The sequence below is a fragment of the Brienomyrus brachyistius genome, unplaced genomic scaffold (assembly GCF_023856365.1).
Source record: "Brienomyrus brachyistius isolate T26 unplaced genomic scaffold, BBRACH_0.4 scaffold27, whole genome shotgun sequence".
Classification (NCBI taxonomy): Eukaryota; Metazoa; Chordata; class Actinopteri; order Osteoglossiformes; family Mormyridae; genus Brienomyrus; species Brienomyrus brachyistius.
This window is the reverse complement of record NW_026042306.1, coordinates 2,063,186-2,088,429: the sequence shown is the minus strand read 5'-3', so window position 1 is coordinate 2,088,429 and position 25,244 is coordinate 2,063,186. Positions and strand designations below refer to the sequence as shown.

At 41.1% G+C, this 25,244-nt stretch overlaps 2 protein-coding genes across 2 annotated transcripts; one reads left to right on the top strand and one right to left on the bottom strand.

The window, feature by feature from the left end:
* The first annotated feature begins 3,610 nt into the window (after positions 1–3,610).
* LOC125720829 (sodium/bile acid cotransporter-like) lies at positions 3,611–10,745 on the top strand. Its single transcript, XM_048996691.1, has 5 exons — positions 3,611–3,867; positions 7,831–8,035; positions 8,948–9,126; positions 10,351–10,565; positions 10,684–10,745. The coding sequence occupies exons 1-5, from the start codon at positions 3,626–3,628 to the stop codon at positions 10,743–10,745; spliced, it is 903 nt and encodes a 300-aa protein (XP_048852648.1). The 5' UTR covers positions 3,611–3,625.
* Positions 10,746–11,019: 274 nt separating this feature from the next.
* Positions 11,020–25,184, bottom strand: LOC125720962 (cell death regulator Aven-like). Its single transcript, XM_048996882.1, has 6 exons — positions 24,231–25,184; positions 22,963–23,140; positions 20,066–20,136; positions 18,327–18,422; positions 16,263–16,560; positions 11,020–14,461 (listed from the first exon to the last, which is right to left on the bottom strand). Exons 1-6 carry the CDS (start codon positions 24,399–24,401, stop codon positions 14,358–14,360), a joined length of 918 nt encoding a protein of 305 aa, XP_048852839.1. The 5' UTR covers positions 24,402–25,184; the 3' UTR covers positions 11,020–14,357.
* Between the last annotated feature and the right edge of the window lie 60 nt (positions 25,185–25,244).

Here is a 25,244-nt window from a genome sequence, read left to right as displayed (position 1 = left end):
TACTCACGATTTCGTTCTTTCGGTCACTACCCACAACTCGTGACCATACTGTAGGTGAGGGTAGGAATGTAGATCGACTGGTAAATCGAGAGCTTTTCCTTTTTGCTCAGCTCTTTCTTCACCATGACAGACCTATAAATTCTGTCCATAAAAACTATGATTCAGAATCGGTGACAAAGGGCAGCCATGATGGAGTCCAACCCTCACCGAGTCCGACTTATTGCTGCCCATGCGGACCGGGCTCTGGCACCGGTTATACAGGGACCGAACCGCTTTTAAAAGGAAGTCCAGCACCCCATACTTGAATGCCTTCTCCAAGACCACAAAACACATGTAGACTGGTTGGGCAAACTCCCATGAACCCTCCAAAACCCTGTGGAGAGTATAGAGCTGGTCCACTGTTCCATGGCCAGGGTAAAAACCACACTGCTCCTCCTGAATCCGAGGTTCAACAATCCGGCGGACTCTCCTCTTCAGAACCCCCGAATAGACCTTACCAGAGAGGCTGAGGAGTTTGATTCCCCAATAGTTGGAGCACACCCTCCAGTCCCCATTCTTAAAGAGGGGGACTACCACCCTGGTCTGCCTGTCCAGAGGCACTGCCCCCAATGTCCACGTGATGGTGCAGATGCATGTCAACCAGGACAATCCCACAGCATCCAGAGCTTTTTAACCACCTCAGCGACCTCTGCCCCAGAGATAGGGGAATCCACACTCAAGTCCTCATATGTTGGAAGGCATGTTGGTGGGACTGAGGAGGTCTTCGAAGTTCTCCCTCCACCGACCCAAAATGTCAAAGAGTTGAGGTCAGCAGCACCCTATCCCCACCATAAACAGTATTGATGTTGCACCGGTTTCCCGCCCTCAGCCACCGGATGGTGGAGCAGAATCTTCTCGAAACCATCCAGAAGTCGTTTTCCATGGCCTCGCCAAACTCATGTCACACCAGAGTTCTTGCCTCAGCAACCGCCGAAGCCGCATCCCATCCGGCCTGCCGGTAGCTGTCAGCTGCCTCTGGAGTCCCACAGGCCAAAAAGACCTGATAGGACTCCTTTGTCAGCTTGACGCCATCCCTCACCACCGGTGTCCACCAGCGGGTTCTGCAGTCGCGGATCGGACCGCCAAGGTCCTCGCCATTGGCCACTGCCCAACCTGACCCCTATGGCCCCTCCCATAGGTGGTGACCCCATTGGAGGGGGGACCCACATGCCTTGTTCAGGCTGTGCCCAAGCAGGCCCCATGGGTGCAGGCCTGGCCACCAAGCACTCGCCATTGAGCCCCACCCCTAGGCCTGGCTCCGGGGGGTGAATCGCGTCCAGGCAAGGGACACCGTGGATCCAATATCTTTTTCTTCATTAGGGGTCTTGTGACTTTCAATACCTTTACATTTAATCCAGTGCTCAACTTATAATTAAATACTATTCAGAGAATACACTGGCTTAAATACTGTGGAACACCAATTGCAAATGAGCATAGTTTCAGTGAATGTCTAAAGAACAAAACAATTGATCAATACAGACACATAAATCATTATACTACAGCTAAGACAATTACACTTCAATGAAGTAGTGTTTTCATATCTTTGTGAATAAACATGTTCTGATAAGAAAGGTAGGACACAGTACTATCTGCTCAGTTGCATCAGAAATATTTATGACTGCAATAAATAATGACTGCTTAAAAAGGACTCAACTGAGAGCTGTCAACAATCTCTTCTAAAAAGGCAGAAGTCAAAAAAAGGAAATTCACTCATATGGTAAGCAGAAAAAAAATCTTACATTTTATTGAATGTACTGTTCTAATAATCTGAGAAAGAGAACTGGGTTTAATTGACTAAGTGTGTTTACACATACAAGGAATTTGTCTTCAGTTGCTAGTGCTCACATGTGTATTTCTGTAGGGAAACTGTGTACAATATGATGAATGGCTCTCTTGGAGTGAATTTACCATACTCCAGAGAAATTGATTACAGTTCTATTTTAATAATTTAGTTTAAAAGGCACTGCTTATCAAATATTATCATTAAGAACTGACAGTATGAATGACGCTAAAAATTTTTGCCTGGTACTGAGGAAGTGGCACATTGCATCCATGCTAACTAATACTATTTACTCATATATGCATCTAATATTGACAAGAAGTTTACAAACATGAATACAGGACTCCAGGAATACAGGATATTTTTGTCATGGATGAAAAACAGATTTTGAAGAAAGCTTTCTTTCTGATTCGAGTCTCACCATGGCTCCATTTGTGTGAAGTTTTCAGCTTACCTGGATTTTCCCATCAGACCAAAATCTAGGCAAGCATGTCGTTGTCGGTTTTCCCCCACAGTCTGAAAACATGCTGAGGCTAACTGGATTTGCCAAAATGCCCATAGGTGTGCATGTGTGAGTGAATGGTGTGTGAGTGAATGGTGTGTGAGTGAATGGTGTGTGAGTGAATGGTGTGTGAGTGTGCCCTGTGATGGGTTGGCACTCTATCTTGAGATATTCCCTGCTTTGCGCTCATAGGCTCCAGACCCTCCATGACTCTGAATAGGACAAGTGGTTACAGAAAACAGATGCATGGATGGAATAGGTTTCTTCCTAAAATGTTACAGACATCATCAATCAACACTTGTAGAACAGACAACATGTAGTGCTGGATAGCTCAGGTCCAGAAAATAAAAATCCAGACCAAGAAATTGTTTCAACCAAACAGTTGAGTATAAAGAGTCAAAGACGCAAAGTACTCAACTGGTTGGTTGAAACTAAATCTTGCTCTAGTTTACTTCTTTGGACTGGAACTAACCACCTCTGATGACATGCGGTATCTCTACTTAGACACCCAAGTCCCCATACGTTTCCTTGCCTATTATTATTAAACAGTTTTGGTAGACTGGCCTGGTTATAGGAGAGCAGGCCTTTTGTTTCTGCTCATATGTGAGGTGTTTCAAAGAGAGGCATTAGAAAGTATAGTCGGGTCTTCTGTATTGCAACTTTTGCCATCATGATTTCTATAAATCATGGGGTCATCATAAGAAATTTAAATAGGATTTTTTTATAGTTTTGTGAAAGCCACAGACAACATGCGAAGGCCAGCAGATAATACAAAAAGTTTAGTAACTCATAAATGCATAAAATATATGTACAGTGCTGGTATGAAGGACTCCTAGTGTTTATGGCGGCCTCTCACATATCTCGTAGTGATCTTTGTACTTCGAGTGCCTTGTATCGTTTTCCTTTGCTGCACTCACATATTTGCTACACTTGTCAAAGGTATCAAGGGGACTAAAACGTTTTGTGCAGTTTTTCCAGATTGCAGTGGACATGTGCCCTTAACCCCCCTGATATAGAAGGATTGACTGTAGAAGAACTTGAAACAGTGAATTGAGAAGTTGTCATCCTAATCTTCTTTTATGCTCTTTCTTTGGAAGGACACAGACTGATAAAACTGCAAAGTCAGACTGAAAATGAATGAAATCCTGAATGAGACCCTGGAGCTGTACAGCAGCACAGTCCCTTTGAACTTCAGCCTCCTCTCACCAGTATCTGCAAACAATACCACTACTTTGCAGTTACCCCATTCTGTAGCACTAGACAAAGCCATAAATACGGTCACTGTCATCATCCTCTTCATCACCATGGTGTCCTTGGGTTGCACCATGGAAATTCCCAAGATCAAGACCTACATGCTGAAGCCCAGGGAAGTGCTCCTTGCTGTGTTGATGCAGTATGGCATTATGCCTCTCACGGCCTTCCTTATGGCCAAGGTCTTCCAGCTCAGCCCTTTGGAGGCTGTGACTGTGCTGATCTGTGGCTGCTCTCCAGGTGGAAACCTGTCCAACGTCCTGGCCTTGGCTTTTCAAGGTGATATGAACCTCAGGTAAACTGGCTCCCGTATCTGTTCATTCAGGTCTCCATCATTGTAACAGGTGACAGAGTCTATTACACTCTCTACGTACCTTCATCTGTGGCCTAGTGTAACAATCATAATTATAGAGAGTTTAATTATATTTTTAATTTCAACAAGTGATAAATCTAAAAATACATGCATTTAATATTTTTGAATGAAAAGATGGTAACACTTTATATTATCTGCATCTTCATAATGCCTTTATAATGCAGTCGAAGAGATCGAATCATATAATCATATAATGTCTCATTGATGTATATTAATGTATATTTACAAGCTGTTTATGAATACATTATGAATGCACCATGAAGGAGTATTGAATGTTCTATGAATGATTTATGAAGGTGCACTGAATGTTCTATGAATGATTTATGAATGCATTACGAAGGGTATTGAATGCTCCATGAATGCTTTATAAAGGCATTATGAAGGTGGAGTAAAACTAAAGTGTTACTAAAAAAGTATTCATAGATTTTTCCAAAAATAATGATTGTCACTAGTAAAATATGTTTGTACTTTATAGTAGCACTTTAGTTATGCTGTCCCCAGGCAAAAAAATGAAAGACAAACAAGTAGGAGAGTGTACTCGCAATGAAGTGCATAAAGTGCTGCTTTAATACCAAGTTCACGCTCCATGTGTTTCAGATGTTATCCTGTAGGTCAACGACCCTGTCAGGTCTCTATCATTATATAGCTCTGTCTAGTGTATATCTCTCAGGTCAATGACCCTCATCAAGTGTTCATTTTAGATAGTTTATGACCCATACCAATTTCCTCAATAAATGACACAAACAAGTACTCAACGAAAGGATAGTGGACAAGAAAACACTATCAGCAAACAAGCTGTTCTACAGATACAATATTGCATGTAACATTTCTTAATGCAGACAGCTTGCTGTTCCAAGCCGGAAATCATGTGGCTGATGAAATCATCAGCTGGCCATTTGTATCCACAAGTTCCACATCCGCAGATTTGGGGAAAAAAAATTACAGAAACTTCCAAAAAGCAAAATAGCAAAATTTGAATTTGTCACAAACTGAGCACTACACTGAATCCATGCAAATGAAGTGATGTGTAAGCATATCCTATCTATATGTACTTAATCGGCTGCTGTACTTTATTTTTCTGATTTAATTTTCTGCATTCCTCATCTGAACACACATTTACACACATTTTTTTCTTGCCATTATTCCATAAGCAATACAAAATAATAAATATTTGCATAGCATTTTGTCACGATCGCGGACAAAGCGGGCGATCGTCGGGCAGGCGAGCGAGCAAGGAGCAGGCAGGCAAGCGGGATTCGCGGAAAACGGGTCTTTAATCGGGGAAACGGAGCAGGTAGAGCGGGACGGAACACAGGCATTGACAAACATCAATGATGGACAGGGCAAACAGGTAAAACCAGGACTTAAATAAGACATGACTAATCAAAATAAGCAGACACAGATGGAGACGATCAGGGAAGAACACGTGGGTAATCAGGGGGCGTGGCACACACGAGGAGCGGACGAGCCGGGCATGACACATTTATATTGTATTAAGTATTATATGTAATCTAGAGATGATTTAAAGGATATGTGAGGATGTGCATAGGCTATACGCCATTACTGCAGCATTTTATGTAAGGGACTTGTGCATCCATGGATTTTGGTATCTGCAGGGGGTCCTAGAACCAATCGCCTATGAATACAAAGAGCCAACTGTACATACAGCAGATAGTGTGATGCCAACCATGGTGTGACCACTGGTGCCAGACGTGGTAGTTTTAGCATACAGAAAAAGACACCATCCTGGGATTCTCCTCATATTATTCACACAGTTCACATTAATGACCATATTTGATATCTGAGTGAGGAAGTTCTGGCACAGCAATGGTGAACATAGCTGAAGCATTATAGGACTATTTGAAATTACAGAGTATTATTTCCCACTGACAAGCAGTTACAATAATGGCCCATTACATTAGGTGCATTTTGCATTTCTATCTTATTCTTATATTATTTTATCTTATTTTCTGTAACTATTAAAAACCATATATGGTACTGCAAAAAAACTTCATATAAGCTCAAATTCAAAATATTACTGCATTAACTGTTTGGTATTTAGTTAACAGGAATTAAAAGTGTTGCAGATCATGCTGAAATATTGTTAGGGATATTTAAGGGAAAATAATTGACTTTCTTCAATGGACCTGGAACAAATTATAAATATAATTTTCCATTTACCACAATGGATATAGTTTCCCAGTATTCAATACTGATTTGAGTAGCTTCTTATAATCAGTTACGTCAGGGCAAGGCAGATAGTAGCTCATGGGGTAGGATGGAAAACCTGCTGGATACCAGCACTTCAGGATCATGCTGCCTATCCCTGAGTTACACTCTGATAATGGGCTATAGTGCTGGGTCTTGCCCAGAACAGCTCAGGTGACTCATCTGTATCCAAAGGAGCAGCAGCTCTATTCTGAGGTCACTCAATCTCCATATTATCTCATGGAGAGTGAGTCAGGTAGCCCTGCACTCCTCATTTGGGCTACTCCATCTCAAGACTTTGTCTTTTCAGTCATTTCCCACAGCTCAGTGAGGATAGGGACTGACCGATAAAGTGCAGGCCTCCTCTTTAACTCTCATTGCACCACCATGGACCTCCTTACATCCCACAAATCTGCAGTCACCAAGTCGATCTGCATCACAGTCCTTCTCACCGTCTCCCATGAGTGAGATCCCAAGGTGCTAAACCTCCTTCCCAAAGGGCAGACTCTGATTCCCGCACTAGCCCAGGCTCCTTCTCTGCCACAGGGGTCTTATTCCACATAGCAGAGCCAGTGTGCGTAACAGGTCCAATCTCACACATGCTAACTGCCCAAATGGCAGAGGCCCTTTCACGTTGCGGGTGGAGAGCTCACAGGATGGCCATTAGGTTTCATGTAATCTAATAAAAACATTTTTCCCAATCACAATTTTGTATAACATTATATTTATTTTTCCATTCTAACTTGATATTTTAATGAAAATGTATGCAATATTCCCCTGGCACACTAGCTTCTGTAAAAGCACTTTAATGTGTTACAGCTCAAATATCAACAAAAGTACATGTGAATAAGTCAAGACAAATGAGTATACAGTAACATATATTTGTGTTTGGACTTAAATTTCAGACAGCTTAAGGGTATTATTATATTCTCTGCTGCATTGTCATTGTGTTTTTATTTTTTTTTAATGGGTGTCTGCCAGATTTATTCCAGAAAAGAATTTAATACATTTTAACATCTTGTTAAAGCCATAATTTGTGTTATATTAAGTTTTTGTGTGTATGAATTGTGCAGTGAATTATTCCATTAATTCAAGCCAATAAATCAAATCAAATCCAAAAAATCAAGGTTATTATATTAAGCATTCAAATGTAACAATTATGTACACATTAGAACAGCCTAATGAATATTAACCATGAGACCCTAAGCAGTCTGATGGATGAATATTTGGATGAGTGTTTGCCAAAATAATTGATATTTTATCTGCAAATTGAGGAGCAAATTTTCAAGTCTCATTCATTCCATGGGTTTGGAAATGTAACGAAAGTTTTTTGTTGGATCAAATAAGGACTGAGTGAGATTTGTTTCCCAGTACTGTAACATATGAGGATGAAGCCTCATCTTAAAAACAGCAAAAAGAGAGAGTTTTGGAAATCTGCTCTTCAATTATGTCATTAAAGTTGTATACTCCTGTGTTATTAGGTTTTAAGAAAATTAAAAGTTAGGATCCAGTCATCCAGTATCTCTGAGGAGTTATTTTCTTCATTTGTGATTACTTGTGATGCACAAACTGAGGTTCCAGCCTTCCCAAATACTGATTCCCACTACAAACTGAGTGAGGTTCCAAAATAGAGTCCTGCAGGCTCATTAGGATAACTTGGCTTCTTTTCTCTGCCAGCATTGTGATGACCACCTGCTCAACCGTACTGGCCCTGGGCATGATGCCACTACTCCTGTACCTGTACTGCAAAGGGATCCCAAATATACAGAATGCTGTGCCCTTCTTGGGTATCTTCATTGCCCTGCTCATGACACTTCTGCCATGCGCCATTGGCATAGTCATTAACCACAGATTTCCTCGCTTCTCACATATCATCACAAAGGTGAGGATTCGTCCACACAATGCATAAGCCTTGCAATGAGTGTTGTTCTGATCCGATCAATGTGCCGATTTATCATATTTACACTATTTAAATCTAACATCTGGTCACATGTAACGTGAAGGCTGAAAAACATTGCCTGCCTCAGCTTTTTAACATAGAAAATATGCTTGGCAACGAAGTATTCATACTGTACAAACAATTTTGGTAGGATGTACATCATGTGCACTTCATAAATAAGAGTAGTAGTAGTGACACTAAACAAAAAGATGTATTATTGTTATTCAGGTAATCCATAGTCACAAGCTATGCTAATATCTTAATGTGAGTGAATGTTACATAGCACTGTTCAAGACACCCAATGCGCTTTACAGAATCAATGGGAAGATACTTCAATCACCACCACTGTGTAGCATCTGGATGATACAACAGCCATTCTGCACCAGTACACTCAACACACAGTAGCTAAGGGTGTGAGGGGCAGGGGAGAATTCACCAGTTAGATACAGAGGAAGATTAAAAGGGTAGACTTTAGCCAAGACATCAGAGTACCACCCCTACTCTTTCAAAAGATGCCCAAGGACCATTTATGACCTCTGAGAATCAGGACCTCATTTTTACATCTCGTCCAAAGGATGGCATCCTATTTACAGCACAGTGGCCATGTTACTGCACTGGGGCATTGGGATCCACATGATCACAGGGATGGACTTCCCCTGTTAGCCACACCAACACCTCTCCCAGCAGCAACCCAACTTTCATAGTTGGTCTCCCATCCAAGTATTGACTAGGCCCAAAACGGCTTAGCTTTAGATGGATTACCTAGTCTGAACCGTGGGTGGTATAGCTGCTGACACAACAGGTGAGTATAAAATCCCTGCTCTCTGGCTGATTTAGATTAATTGTAATCGGCAGATGGGAATGGGCATCCTGCTGGTCTCTGCAGTGATAATCGCCATCCTCATTGGCATGACAATCGGAAGCGAGATAATGCTAATAATGACGCCCCCGCTGATAGCCACAGCGTCTTTGATGCCTCTCACTGGATATGTTCTCGGCTACCTGCTGTCTACAGCCTTCAGGTTCAGTGGCCCGTAAGTACACATTCCTACCATTTCAGATATGAGGTACTATTGAGGGAAACATTTCCTGCAATCTTCAGTATGAACTTAGATTTTGGGAAACATTGTGTGAAAATTCTTCTGTCAAGGGTTTGCAGGGAGGTCCAGTCCCACATGGCTAAATTCAAATATCAGGGTGAGTGACTTATTGACAGTGCCTTATTCAGAGCTTTATATTTTTTCTTTGGAAATTATTTCTGTGCATATTTCTAGTCCTCGTTCTTATTTCAATTTTCAAAACAGTCAAAATTTATTTGACTGCAGATAAACCACTTATTAACATTTTAACCACATATTAACAGCTTTTGGGATTTTGAAGCTTGTATCCATCTATATTTATACAGTGGTTCAGTATGTTTTTTCTTATTTGAAAATTACCCACAAATTCTTAACGAAGAACTGGGCTATTTATTTACTGACCCAAAGAGATGTCATTTTGTCTCTATCTTTGGCATTATTGTTTTGCTCATGTATTGGTCATGTATTCTGCTGAACTGTCTTGTCTTAATTTAATTTATGCATTTATATCACTATATCTATAACATTCATTGAATTTCCTTTAGCATCTATTGATAATCTTAATTTAATGTATTTAATAAAGCCGGACAACTTAGAACATGAAAAAGGCACAAGAACCTGCACACTTCTGCAAACCAATGTATACAGAAGCAATATATGTCTCCTGAGCCTCATTGCCAACCATCTGTAAAAGCCTACCCACCAAAGGCGAAACACATTAACTAAACTAGCACTAAAACTATGGAAAAGTGCCTCAGAGATGTTTCACTGACCACTATTTGCGATGTCTAGCCATTTCAAACCAAGCATAGCTGGACTAAGATATTTTGTCACATGACGAAAGAGACCTGATTTTAGTTAAGACTCAGTTTTTGTACTTTATCGCATTTTGCCTTTGTACAGCACTGTAGTCTATTCGGTTATGGACAGGTGAGACACTTCCCTACCAATTTTGTAGGTGTACTGTGTGTGTTTAGAGGGTGGGGGGACTCCAGGCTGGTTTGCTCCCTACTGATGTTGATACCAAACCAATGTCCTTCTTAAAGAGTCTTTAATCCTAAATGCAGTCAGAGGCAAAACTTTCAGAAGATTCAGTATTCTACAAAGAAACTTATGAAGACACATCTGTAAACATATGTAGCATGTAATCAGACCTTAATCAGTTTTTCATTTCCTCAGATGCAGAAGAACAGTTTCTATGGAAACTGGCTGTCAGAATATCCAGCTTTGTGCCACCATCCTGAAGGTCGCATTTTCCCCAGACACCATTGGCCGTCTCTACCTCTTCCCGTTCCTCTACTTCCTCTTTCAGGCTGGAGAGCCTCTGCTTCTTGCTGTCCTCCTCAGGTGTTACCAGAAACTTTCCGTCCCAGCGGATGCTGTGAAGCCAGAAGGTGCGACAGCGTCTCATCAGCATCAAGGCACATTGGGTCACATGCTTACATCACACTAATAGGTCGCATATGCGTAAACCTAACATAATCCATCGCTTTCCCTTTGTTTGTCCTACAGAGAAGCATGAGTACCTGTCTGTGGACAATAAAATACCGGAGGAGAAGGGACCAAAGATCTAATGGGAGATGCTTAGACATGCCAAAGTGGTTTTCAGGAAGCTCATTTAATACTGAAGTTTGCATCTGTACATTTACACACCTACTATGGAAGATAATCACCTTCTGCTGCTTGGATGGACACTGTGCTTGCAGGGATCAGCTGCCCTCTAGGAAACTCAGCAAGTCTTGACAAAGAAAATATATATGCATCTGTATAGTAAATTCTTAACATTTTCATACATGGAATCTTAGGAATGTGTATGTACACACTCCTGGGCAAATAAAAACGTAAAACTGTGAAACATTGAGCTTTTAATGATTTCAACAGCAAAAAGCGAGAAGATATTGGAAAATTTTTAACATTCAGACCCCAGACATATCAGCTTGAATTTTAAATCAAACATACAAAATATAAATGGTGGCCCAGGTCACAGGAGTGTGTTTGTTTAGTTCTTGCTAATTATCTGACCAATGATTTGTTGAGACCATTAAAAGCTTAATACTGGGCAATTGCTCAGCATTAATGATAAAATGATTTTCTTCTTTATCCTACAGCAATGTAGATATACAGCCAGGTCCATAAATATTGGGACATCGACACAATTCTAATCTTTTTGGCTCTATACACCACCACAATGGATTTGAAATGAAACGAACAAGATGTGCTTTAACTGCAGACTTTCAGCTTTAATTTGAGGGTATTTACATACAAATCAGGTGAACGGTGTAGGAATTACAGCAGTTTGTATATGTGCCTCCCACTTTTTAAGGGACCAAAAGTAATGGGACAAGTGGCTGCTCAGCTGTTCCATGGCCAGGTGTGTGTCATTCCCTCATTATCTAATTTACAAAGAGCATATAAAAGGTCTAGAGTTCATTTCAAGTGTGCTGTTTGCATTTGGAATCTGTTGCTGTCAACTCTCAATATGAGATGCAAAGAGCTGTTACTATCAGTGAAGCAAGCCATCATTAGGCTGAAAAATAAAAACAAACCCATCAGAGAGATAGCAAATACATTAGGTGTAGCCAAATCAACTGTTTGGAACATTCTTAAAAAGAAAGATCGCACCGGTGAGCTCAGCAACACCAAAAGAGTTGCAAGACCACGGAAAACAACTGTGGTGGATGACCGAAGAAATCTTTCCCTGGTGAAGAAAAACCCCTTCAGAACAGTTGGCCATATCAAGAACACTCTCCAAGAGGTAGGTGTATGTGTGTCAAGGTCAACAATCAAGAGAAGACTTCACCAGAGTGAATACAGACGGTTCAACACAAGATGTAAACCATTGGTGAGCCTCAAAAACAGGAAGGCCAGATTAGAGTTTGCCAAGCAACATCTAAAAAAGCCTTTACAGTTCTGGAACAACATCCTATGGATAGATGAGACAAAGATCAACTTGCACCAGAGTAATGGGAAGAGAAGAGTACGGAGAAGGAAAGGAACTGCTCATGATCCAAAACATACCACATCATCAGTGAAGTATGGTGGTGGTAGTGTCATGGCGTGGGCATGTATGGCTGCCACTGGAACTGGTTCCTTTGTATTTATTGATAATGTGCCTGCTGACAAAAGTAGCAGGATGACTTCTGAAGTGTTTCGAGCAATATTATCTGCTCATATTCAGCCAAATGCTTCAGAACTCATTGGACGGCGCTTCATAGTGCAGATGGACAATGACCCGAAGCATACTGCGAAAGCAACCAAAGAGTTTTTTAAGGCAAAGAAGTGGAATGTTATGCAATGGCCAAGTCAATCACCTGACCTGAATCCCATTGAGCATGCATTTCACTTGCTGAAGACAAACTGAAGGGGAAATGCCCCAAAAACAAGCAGGAACAGAAGACAGTTGCAGTAGAGGCCTGGCAGAGCATCACTAGGGTTGTAACCCAGCGTTTGATGATGTCTGTGCATTCCAGACTTCAGGCTGTAATTGACTGCAAAGGATTTGCAACCAAGTATTAAAAAGTGAAAGTTTGATTTATGATTGCTAATTTGTCCCATTACTTTTTGTCCCTTAAAAAGTGGGAGGCACATATACAAACTGCTTTAATTCATATACCGTTCACCTGATTTGTATGTAAATACCTTCTAATTAAAGCTGAAAGTCTGCAGTTAAAGCACATCTTGTTCATTTAATTTCAAATCCATTGTGGTGGTGCATAGAGCCAAAAAGATTAGAATTGTGTCGATGTCCCAATATTTATGGACCTGACTCATACCTCCTACCCCTGACTCCTCTCATCAGGTACAACCCATTCAATGTACATAATTTTCTTGCCTAAGACTTTTGCACAAGTATCTTCTGGGATAATACTGCTACATTGTGACTCTTTTAAAAGGTTGTTTAGGCTCCATTTGACTCCCTGCAGCCCTTTACCCATTTTACCAAACTATTGCTTCCTATTGTGAGCCCTACATGTAGTTTCCAAACACCACAGACACCACTGTCTCCTGTGCGTTACCGCTCCCATTCTGGACAGTATTTAGCCAAATGCAGGCTAAAATCCAAACACATCTGGCAATATTTGTTGTACTGTGCCAGGTCCATTTTAAAGTATCTGGGACCTCAATACAAGACAGAACAGAGTAGCTGTAGTGATGAAAATACAAGCCAATTCTGATATAATTGAATTACGGTTCAGGTTAAAGTTGTACATATTTTGCTCAAATAAGTCCTTTTAGACACTGGCCACCAGGCTAGCTGACAACAGCAGCATCAAGGGAAACACTACACTAAGGGCCATGTTATAAAATAGCTTCTTCTCTCTGTGTTAGATGTGGTAGCTCCATACATAATTTTTCTTTAATTGCATGGGTTGTAGCTTTTATGGGGGCTCAAACCTCACATGCTAGCTACCCAATCAAGCTGATTTTTTAGAGGTAATTTAGCATCATGCAAGTGCTTTTGATGAAAAGACTGTGAATACAATGCATAATAGGCCATGTGAAAAGATCAAATTGAAAACCAGTGAAAAATCACTCTATGCAATGGTTACTAATATGTAAGTTCAGTCTAATGAAGCACAATAATAAAAAAAAAGAAATGAAATTAAACGAAACGAAATGCAAAATAAAGCTTGTTCAACTTTTCTTAAGAGAAAAGTAACATTCAGTTATTTTTGTAACATTACAACTTAACACTTTTTTGGTTCCATATGTGAAATCACAACATACATGATACTGAAGTGCAAAGCAATTCTGGAACTGCAAAATCCACCGTCATCCACCACAGTGAGACATGCTGTGCCATAGCACACATTTAAATATCCCAGTCTAAGGCATTAGACTATAATTTACTACATATGTGACATTCCAGTAAGGCCCAGTACTCTCACAGCATCACCTTAAATCCCACGTAACTGCAAGAAGGGGTCCTTTCCTGAGAGTTGCTGGCTGAAATTCCCCATACAACATTCTGCCAACCCTGTGACTGCGTATCTTGATCTCTCTCAAGCCAATGCAATTCTGACAGGAGACCAGTCAACGCATGCATATTCTACATACAAGAAATCCCTTTTGATCACGATTACTTAATACGCTATATGAAGAACTACATGTTATATGTCAAGCTTCAATAAATGCAAAGGATTTCTTTGGTATGTGCCCTCTTCAGTAAGGGTCCTCCTCAGCATTCAGGAGATCATACTGTCCAGCCAATCCTCCAGGTCCTCTTCTGTTTGATCTGGCTTCTTCACTGGCTCTGGCTCCACAATTGTGTCCCCTACTGGAGGCCGCTCTGCATACCACACACACACACAGTTCTAACATTAGAATGCTATGCATAGACAAAGGGTGATGATACATGGGGCAGCTTATTGAGCAATGTTGCTCAGGCACATTCCCATTGATTATGGGCAACATATTTCTATTGGAAAGACTCTGATCAGCACTGGGAAACTTTCTGTGATCATCCTATTCCAGGTGAGCTGCCCTTTGTCTCACCTGGGGGGCAGTTTCCTGGGAATATTGCTCAAAAAGCTGCCCTGTGTATAATCACATAATGACTTTAGTGATTGGCTACTCATCACCCCTTGACAGCAGCCATGAGCTTGTTTCATGCACAAACACTGTGAATGTCTTTAGGTATGATGTTGGATAGTTAATTAAGGGTGTTGACTACGAATACAGAGGTGTATACATTCAGAAATGCCACAAATCCTTTTGGCTGGTGTAGCAGATAGACTGGTAAAACATTTGTCAATAACTTTTCTTCTTCAGCATTTTTTAGACTTAAGTATGCACATGGCAAAGGAGGTGAATAGCAAATTGTCTGGAAAGCCAACAGCATGTGCCTAGACTTGACATGCAAGCTGAAAATCTCAAATTTCAAACACAATTTAAAATATAACTTTGTACTGTTCCATTGCCAGCAGCGTATTCTATAAATGATTTTGTAAGAGCACAAAAGGTCTTATTGAGCTACAACAGACTATTTTATGCCATATGCTTCCATATTAGTTAAAATCTCTCTTTAGAATAAGAAAACATTCCTCAAGTCTACAATCAGCCAGAAATTATGCTTTGCCTTAATGTCTTAATGTGTTAATTATAATGTGAAGGAGGTATCATTTAGATCAGGGGTGCCCAACTTCAGTACTGGAGGGGCGGGGCCCTGTGAGTTCTTTCCCTGTTCCACCATAAATGATTCAGTTCAAGAGCTGTGTGGTAATTAGCACAAGGAGTTGAATCAGGTGTGTTAAATGAGGGGAAACCCAAAATTGTGCAGGGCTCCGGCCCTCCAGGACTGGAGTTGGGCACCCCTGATTTACATGGACTGTCTGGGGGTCCATGAGAACCAGGTTAGGAAACACTGTTTTAGAGTATAAAAAACTACAAGATGCCGATTGCATTTTATGGAACTATTCACCCCTAGATGAGCTCCACAAAACAGAACTTTTTTTGTCTCCAAACATTATTTATACCTGTTCTTACCACAAGGAATAACCAAATAGGTTTACTTTCAATCAAGAGACCATAAAAATAGTTTTAGATTTAACTTATGTTTAGACGTTACTTAATCTTAATGTTCTGTTTTGCACATGCAGTCCTGTTTCTGGACATTGGCAGCCGGTTACGGCCTCAAATGATACTTCTTCAAACAAATGCTTAGAAACTTTAACTTGTGCAAATCGTCAATCTCGTCACTTTTTCCCCCACTACTGGTTTGACCTGTGTTGGGTGTTTGCTACAAAAAGTAGGTTATGAACAATTACATTTTTACACAATAAGTACTACTTATTGTAATAGTTATACCATGATGGACCAATAGCAGTGATTTTAAAAATGCGTCATTAATTTAATATCAATGTCTAAAGTAATTCTTCTTATGCTGTATTAAGACTCGTGCATACAGATTAATTCCATGCTACATATGGTCTTACGGCATGAAAACACACATCTAGATTGGCTGAATATTTCTTCTGCAACTGTTCACTGGTCAGTGGTGCTATATTTGCAATATTACTAATAGAGAGAGCCAGTATCTGAGCACATGCACCACTAAAATACAGTCTGCCAGGATTTGCATGATTAAGTACCTGGAACTTCCACTGTTTGTTTGGATTCTGCTTCGGTGTTTTTCATGTTGGTGGCAGGATGCTGTAAATTCAGAAGGAAATCCAGCTCCTCATCGGCAACCTCTGGTTCTGATGAGGGTGCAGAGATCCCGCGTGGTGGAAGCCCTTGAATTTTGTGTGAGCCTGGTACAGCCACAGTAGGAGCGCCCAGGCCCCCAAAGCCTCGGTGAGCGGTGCCAGCGGCCTTAGGCTGTTCCGTCATGCACGCCTCCTGTCGGACCTTCAGCGGCTTTATGGGAAGCTCCGAGGGCATTGTCACCTGAGGCCAGACGGTGGAGTGAACAGCCATGGGATTCATTTACAATGTGACACAAGATGAAGGATGTGACTATAGTATTGGTGCAAAAAGGCAGGTGCATGAGCAGTGGGCAAATGGAGTGTACAAACACTTGACTATGATGTGTGCATCAAGCCAGAGTGAGGCTTAGATTCAAAACTAGAATAGCAGGCTTTAATGAGGACCATGGGAATCAGACTCTTCAATAATTTCTAAGAAGAATTATTGATATTATTAAATATGTCCTTAGTGCTAAATTCCAAACTCATTGTAAGCAAACACATTCTTTCTCACTAGTAGAAAGTAATTTCTAAGGAAGCCACTAAGTAAACAAGGCAAAATAAATACTGAAAGTATGCATTTCCCTGTGATGTGTGCAGGTCAAAACAAAGGACCTTCAGAATCTGCTGATCGCAAACCTGAGACCTAATAAAGCATTTAGCTGGTGGAGAGGGATTCTGCTGCGGTGTGAAAATTTCTGTGACCAAAATCGTGACCAGATCGTGACCAAAATGCTTGCATATACAAGCCATTTATTGAGCATGTAAGAGTTAAAATTTCACATGGTTGCATCTGTGCCAATGTATGATAATCATTAGGATGTTTTGCTTCTGCACAGGTACTGCGTTAAATTGTGACAAAGTGTTTTTTGTCTTCACTGGTTAAGTGTGTCTTTTTTTTTGAGTTGGTTTCTCCCTACCTGCAGGCGGGAGTTCGTACATATACACACACTAATAATATATGTGTGAAACAATGCCTTTAGCTGTGGTGTTAACATGCTCTGTAGCTGATGCCTGTGACTGTGGAACCTTGTACTTCTTACAGTAATTTAACTTTTCAGTACAGCTAATTTTACATTTTTAATAATGATTCCATACTGTAGTGCTCACAATGTGTACAATGATAACTTTGTACGTTCAGGGAGATCATTGAGATGGTTTATATGTTATACGCAAAAAATCTTGATATGGAATGCCAAAGTAATTTGACATGGAAAGTGTTCAGTACAGTATATGTTTAGAAATTGGTAATTTATACGTTTTATATTTCTGAAGGCTAGCAGACTGTTATGGATAGAGGTTAGTGGTGCCCAAGTATTATTTGCAAACTGTCACATTTGCAGGAATCTGTGCCCCTAACCCTCAGTAATGTGAAGGTGTTACTGTATCAAGTCTTGAGTCACTGTCAAACTTTCATCAATACAAAAACTAGAGTATGCAGAGTGGGACAATTATTCATCAGCATACAAGATCATTGTTTAATACCATGCTGCATTAAAAACAAAAGAAAAAACAAATGCGGCCAAATCATGTGCTGATGTGACCAACTGAGAAGGTTGGTAGCACCACTGCTACCACTGGAAACATTAATCTGGAGTCCTGACTTTAGGGAAAAGAAGCAGCAAATGACACCACCTGGCCTAACAACCTAAAGACCTCGAATGGCGTCGGACAGCACAGCCTGTGCATAAGACCCCAGGTTAGCTGGTGTATTTTGCCATTTAGCTACACCTTCCACATATTATATATAGAAGAATTGAGGCTGAACACCCCTGTTTAAGCCTAGACACGGCAAAATACACTGCACTTTATGACGTTCTATTACAAATTTTTTTTATTAAAATTTAAAAAAATCTTTGCATTACAAAAAAGGTAGAACTAAAGATTAAGTTTTGTTATACGATTCAGAATTAAAGGGAAAACCATTCTGACAATTTAACTCAAGTAATATGACACTTCAATCCCTACCTGGGCAAGTTCTGGCTCCAGGTTCAGTTTGTGGCAGAGCGGGAGCAGCTGGAGGGACTGAGCGACGGCCTGGATGTCCATGAACAAGATGCCCATCTGCCAAAACATCAGCCACCATGACTGGATGGGGTGACAGCATTGGCTGGCCATCACACTAGTACAGACTGCAGTTTGAGCCAGAGCACTAAGGTCTCTATTCTGAAGCACACTACATGTTACTTTATACTGCTTCTTAGGCTATGGCAGGGTGATATGACTGAAAGACAATATCTCAATATTTATGCCACTGTATTGATATTCTGTGTGTCTGTGTTCCATTCTAGATACATACGATTTCTGGGTGTGCGTCTGTGAATAATATATATTTTTTGCAAACTGCAGCCTGGTTCGTCTCTGTTTCTCATTAATGAAGGGCTTCTTCCTTGTTTCATTGGACTTCAGTTCTGCTTCTAGAAGCCTGATACAAACTGTCCTAGCAGTGCACCTCACACCTGCACGATTCCTTTTGGAGATCACTTGATGTCATCCTATGATTCATGAGAATCTGTCAGATAAGTTAATGGTTATCTCTGGCATTAGAATGTCGCTACCGCCCTTTACCTGGCAGGCTTCTGGTCGTTCTCAGTGTCTCCTGCTTCAGTTTCTTCTTGTGCACTGTTGTGTTAGAAATTTTGAACTTAAAAGCAACCTACTGCTCAGCATAGCCTGCAGAACTATGATTAAAACAGGATTTAATAATGCAGATTTGTTTAAAAATATAGAGGTCTGTGTATATATAGGGATAGTTCTTTTTTCGTTATGTTTCACTTTTTTCAGCACGCATTTTTCTTGATGGTACGCGTGTTATACTCTGCAATGTTTCCTTTCCTTTGCTCTGCATTTCCCTTTGCGTTTCACTATCTGGCCTCTTTTGGACACAGTGTGAGTCGATGAGGCTGTGTGGAGTAGTCGGCGGGGCTTTGTGGGGGTGTCTGTCAGTACCTGATCCCTGATCCGTACCACCTACCTGATTTGTCTGCGCATGCACAGCATTTTCAAGCATGTGTACAGCACGTTACATTTTCTGGCATTGTCAGTGCATACATCTCACTGCATTTTCTGGCACTGCCCGATCCGTTTTCCAGCCATTGTACGACTAACTGTGTTGTCTCCACAATAAACAAACTGATATAACAATACATTATCAAGTTATTTTGTATGGAAAAATGTATCGAATATGACAAAATTCTATATATCGCCCAGCCCTATCTTAGGCCCTATTTATACTTGGTCTTAAAATGCATCTTGGGTTATCTAATCACAAGAAGAAAATGAAGACACATCGCCGTGTCTATCATGTCTCCACGTGACCACTTGTGTTTCGTTACTGCCCCATGCACTGCTGTTGTGCCATATTATTGTGACATCTGTGTTGGGGACGCATTCATAATACATTAGCGCTTACACTACAAAAGATGCATGGTCAAATGCATCCCAGACCACCTTGGTAAGTAATTTGAGTGACAAGATAACAATGCTTCTTGGTGGTCGTTTACACTTGTATGTAGTGCTGTCCGCTTGCGATTTGATTGCCCAAGACGCATTTTAAAATCAAGTGTAAACAGTCAGTATGCAAAAACCAGTTGGAAACCAGTTAAATTTTAATTATATTTTCAGCAAATTCAAGAAGGCAAAGTGTCTCTCAGAAATAATATTTTTATGACAAAAAGCTATGCTAGCCAAATAAAATGAACTCATGCCTGATTGTTAGCCAGTGAATCCAGCTCCCAATCCTTCTCTTCGGCAAACTGGAACTGTGTGTAGGAATCACCTGGAAAATAAAAGAAACAAGAGGTTATTAACAGGTAACAAAAAACATCTACAATTCCCGTCATAGAAGAGCGACCATTAAGCACACGATGAAAGTCTGTCCTGCTCAGAACCCTCTACTGGCCCCTTCACAGCAGAGCCGGTGCCCATGCTGAGTCTAAATTCTGGCCCGTTTGCCTCATTTGCACCAAAAACAACAGCGGTGTGGGGCCGATATATCAGGGCCGTACCTCATTTTTCTGACCCCGAAAGACTGCTGGGCCAGAGTTGGGAGCACGTTAGAGTTGTCAGAGCGGAAAACAAAAGTTTATGAAGCAATGCAGAGTGAACTGGAGAAGGCAGGAGTTATCAAAATAATGGAGCAAGCCGTAAACAAGTTTAAAAAAATGAAAATGTATACAATAATTCTAAAACAAAGCTAAAAACAGCAGTGCTGGCTGCCTTAAAAAGCAAATACCATGGAAACATACCTGCTAAGCAGGTGACTGGAGCATTGAACTCCGCGACCGCTTTGGAGGAATTAGGTAAGTTGCTATTGTTGCGTTTCCTTATAATGTGAGTACAGTCAAACCTCGGCTTACAAGTAACTTGGTTTGCAAGTGTTTCGCAAGACGAGCAAAATTTTTAATAATTTTTAACTTGATAAACGATTGAGGTGTTGCAATACGAGTATTACATAAATGCTTTGCCTGCCTATCTTCATGTAATCACAGCTGAGCCGATGGTTCTCGCTCTCTCACTATGGGATTCTGATACATAACATACAGCTATCTACTTTGTTACAGCAATGAAAATAAGTCATTGGCAGATGTACTCAAATGACTCGCAGGACACTCAGAAATACTGAATGAACTTTGTCGGGGTAAACCGAGAAACAATAAATTATTAAGCTAAAAATAATGTAAACATTTGCAGTAGTTGGTTCAGGAATTCCAGGGCAGTCCAAAGTCACCTGGAGGGGATGGTGTGCAGATCTATGCCTGTAAGGTCCTTAGGTCAAGTCTCATGCTCGGCATGAGAAGTCGCATTACCGCTGGACTCTGGAACAAGGCCTTCACCCCTGAAAAATGCTTCAGGGGCACCAAAGAAATAGCTGACCCTTACTCAGACCCCAAGCTTCACATTCACTCGCATATGTCTGTGTGCAGACCGAGACAGCTAAACTGAATTCTACTGTACTTGCTACCTCTACAAAAGAGATGAAATGTATTACCACAATTATACTGACCAAAATTATCACTATTATCAGTATTACTGCGATATTGTTAAAATTCAGCAGGGGATAGATCATTGCATGCCAGGTGCCAATGGAGTTGCCGGGCCTTGTGACGGGTGCCAGCCAAAAAGGTACACTATTCTAGTCCCTGCAGAGTATTCAGGGTCTTCTACCCTGTAGCATACCCATTGGAACTCCCCCCCGGGAGTTGAACTTAATCTTGTTGCTTGTAGCCATGCCCACTTGTTTTTATTGGTCATTTCCACAGATTGGTCAGTAAGCCACAAGCCTCATGCAACTCCACAGTCCCCATATCTTCAGCGTGGAGCTGCTCAATGCTCACAAGAAGTAGGCATAGACTGCGACTATTAAACCAATCTCACACCCTCTCATTTAGGAAACCCATGAGAATCACAAGCGGCATAAGCCTTTAAGTGCATTGCTCCACAGTCAAACCCGAACCTGCAGTGTTTCTACTGAAACCAAGGTTCAGCAGTTGGGTGGAGTCTCATTTCCAGCCATGGAAGCCTCTGACCACCACAACGACTTCAGCTGCAGTTCCAGGCTCTGCCAGAAATTCCTATCGCTACCTCTTCATGAGACAGTATATCTAGAACAGTGGTTCTCTAACTTTTTTTAATCCAAGGACCCCCCTGTGTCCAGAAAAACATGTTTGGGCCCCCCTGACCAGGTTATGATATTGTTTCTCTTGCATGCATTCTGCAATTATGACAAAAATTGCCAGAACAGTGATCCCCCGCCTATTGCGGAAGTTACATTCCACACCCATCAGCGATAGGTGAAGATCCGCGATATAGGAAGATCATATAAACAAACATCTTTTTATGGTTTACGCCTTAATATACCCCTCGAACACACTTTAAACACATGTAAACTTATTAAAGCAACACATATGATATGTGGATGTCGGGCAAAGGATATGAGTAACATAATAATAATATGTAATGTATATGTATCTGATTCCGTTTTAACGATGGCTTTATCAGGAGTTGCTGCCACCCTCTTTCCCGTTGAATAAAGGAAAGTGATGCAGTGGCTCATATTCTTTTCATCCTTCTTCATATATCATACCGTCGATTCATTCAAGCCATAATGGCAAGCGATTCAAATTTGATTAATTCCACAGCTGTATTAGAAATGATTAAAAAAATTTAAGAACCAGGAATTCGATAAAACATCTGAATTACGGTTCGGTTAAGAAGGCAATTCACTTATTAGCGGAATCAGTATTTTTCCGCACCGCAAATGTAACATTTTCCTTGGGTTTCACGTGTTTGCTGTTTGTGGGCCTATACGCCTTCTTGGGCCACCTCTGATTGGTGAGCATGACTGGCCCGCGAGAAGCATCGCACTTGTGATTGGTGAGAATGACACACACAGGGATCACAGCATGAATTTGTAAAACTATTCTCACAGCAGTTTTAAACCCTGAGCCCAACGTGGTGTATAATGTGTATCCTTAATCGCAGCCTTTGCGATTTGCTAAAATCGATTCGATTTGAAATCGATAAATCGTCCAGCCCTACAGGAGACCTAACTATATGGTTGTGGATAGAGCTCATATCATAGGCAAGCAAAGGGAACACAAACCTGCTGAAGCAAGCAGAGCGTGGTAGTCTGCTCCCCGCTGTGTGGGCTGCTCCTCGTTCCGCTCACTCTCCTCCGCAGCCTCATAACGGCTCCAGTTGGACTCCAGCTTTCTCTTGGAGAAAACTGCAGCAGCTTCATCTTCAACATCTTCCAGGTTGTTAGCATCATCTTGGATCTTCTGAACGATCAACAAAACAAAATTCATGAGTTCCTTGCTGTCACCTGTGCATATATCTGAGCGGACCAGTAGACAAGCATCCTTCTGTTAATTAAAAACAAAAGTAATGTCGTGATTTTAAATAAAATCTAGTAAATGAAAAAAAAAACACATGTAAAACCTGTAAGCATACTCTCCTGTCCAGATCACAAATGTATATGGAAAAGCTATTCCCAAACGACTTTTAAGAATTAATGATGTTTAAACCGATACTTATTCCTCTTGCCTTATTTTTTTGACTAACCGTGGGACAGTGGAGCTTAGTAGTCAGATAACTGGTTGGGGACAATCTGTAAGGAACACATGACACGTTTAAGATATCCCAGGGTCTGGCGTATTACTCACGCTCACCTAAAAAAATCTTACGGGAAATCTACACAGACGCTCCTCTACTTACGAACGAAATACGTTCCGAACGACCATTAGTAACTTAAAATATTCGTAAGTCGTTATTCAACATCATTTTAAGGGTATACACAAGTAAAAGGAACTAGGATGCTGGGAGGACGCACGTCACGCTGCTGCACGGCGGGAATAGCGGCCAGAACTCGTAGTAGGAGGAATTGGTGCACAGAAAAAAAAAAATCGATGTTGCACACAGGAAACGGGAGCCTAACGAACACAATTTGGACTTACAGCCCACTTCGTTCGTATATGTGAAAGTTCCTAAATTGAAATGTCGTAATTAAAGGAGCGTCCGTATTATTCCATTATAAACTTGAAACCAGCTACATTAAAAGCGTTGGGGTAGTTTCGTAGTCCTACAGACAATTTACAAGGTAATAAAGCTATTACATACGTGTGTGTTCAGTACTGTCTAAAACTGAAAATCTCACTCCAGCCAGCTTAACAGAGTAGGCAACCCTGTTAACGTTTTCCAGTTTTTAATCAGGGATTTTAACTCATGTTTACGTGGGAAAGAGATCCCAGTGTCTCAAAACTAACGGAATCACAAGGTTTAGATAAGAAAAAACTTTAGGCGGCCTATCCATGTTTAATGTTAAGGCATAAATATTGTTAGATAGTCAAGCAATATCTGTCTCCGTTTTACCGGCTCCGCCTCCGGTGCCCGTCGCCCCCTGCCCCGATGGTCTCTTCTCTCCCTTCCTCGGTGGGTGCCCCTTCCTCGTCCTCTGTACTCCCCCGGTATCACCTTTTCAACCCCTCCATCACCACCTCTCCTATTACTATCCCCTCGCCCCCGCCTTGGTCGTGCCTCCATTCAGCCACGGCAAAATGTGGCTGTTTACTTCAGCGTGGCAGATACAGCAGCACGAGTTCCGTCATTCTTATTCACTGAATAAGTTTTGCAGCTTCGTTACACAGCGCCACCTAAGGTGGCGGACCACAAAGAAGTGACTACCGGGTGGGGTCACGTCAATCACACAAGAGGCTTGTTTTCTGGGGGATAGGCAGTGTTAAATGAGAATTCATATCATTTAATTGACAGTTTAGGATACAGAAAGTTAAGTGGATCTATTATATGAATGTGCCTTACTGAATGAATTTAGGTCTACACCATAAGAACATTACAGAGCAGCAAAATATTATGGGTATGAAGTATGTAACTTAATGTTATTTGTAACCATATATAAAGAGGTAAGGAGCATGTGCTGATTAAAGTGTGTTGCTGCACCCACTACCTCAGGGATGAGCATCTGAGTGCAGCCATGTGGTGGGTGATACCTCAGCCCCACACTAATCTAAATGGACCAGTGTTAGGTTTTTTCCAGTGGCCAGCTAACAACCAACTACACTTGTGATATTACTGATATTACTATTATTACTGATACTGTCCCCTTCATAAGCTGTTTATTTTTTTTATTAATGACATCATGTGAAATGTTACTTTGCCCAGTCTAGCCCATTAGGCATAATACCAAAGAAATCTAACCTTTGACATGACCAGTGTAGCCTAGCCTACGCTTATATTTAACATGACTCATACACTCCAAATGCTATAGCAGGTCACAGTTTTGGAACGTTTTCTACAGATAATGATCACTGTTTTGTCTTACCAAAGGATAAGCTGCCTGCACACCCTCCTTCACAATGCTGCAGGATC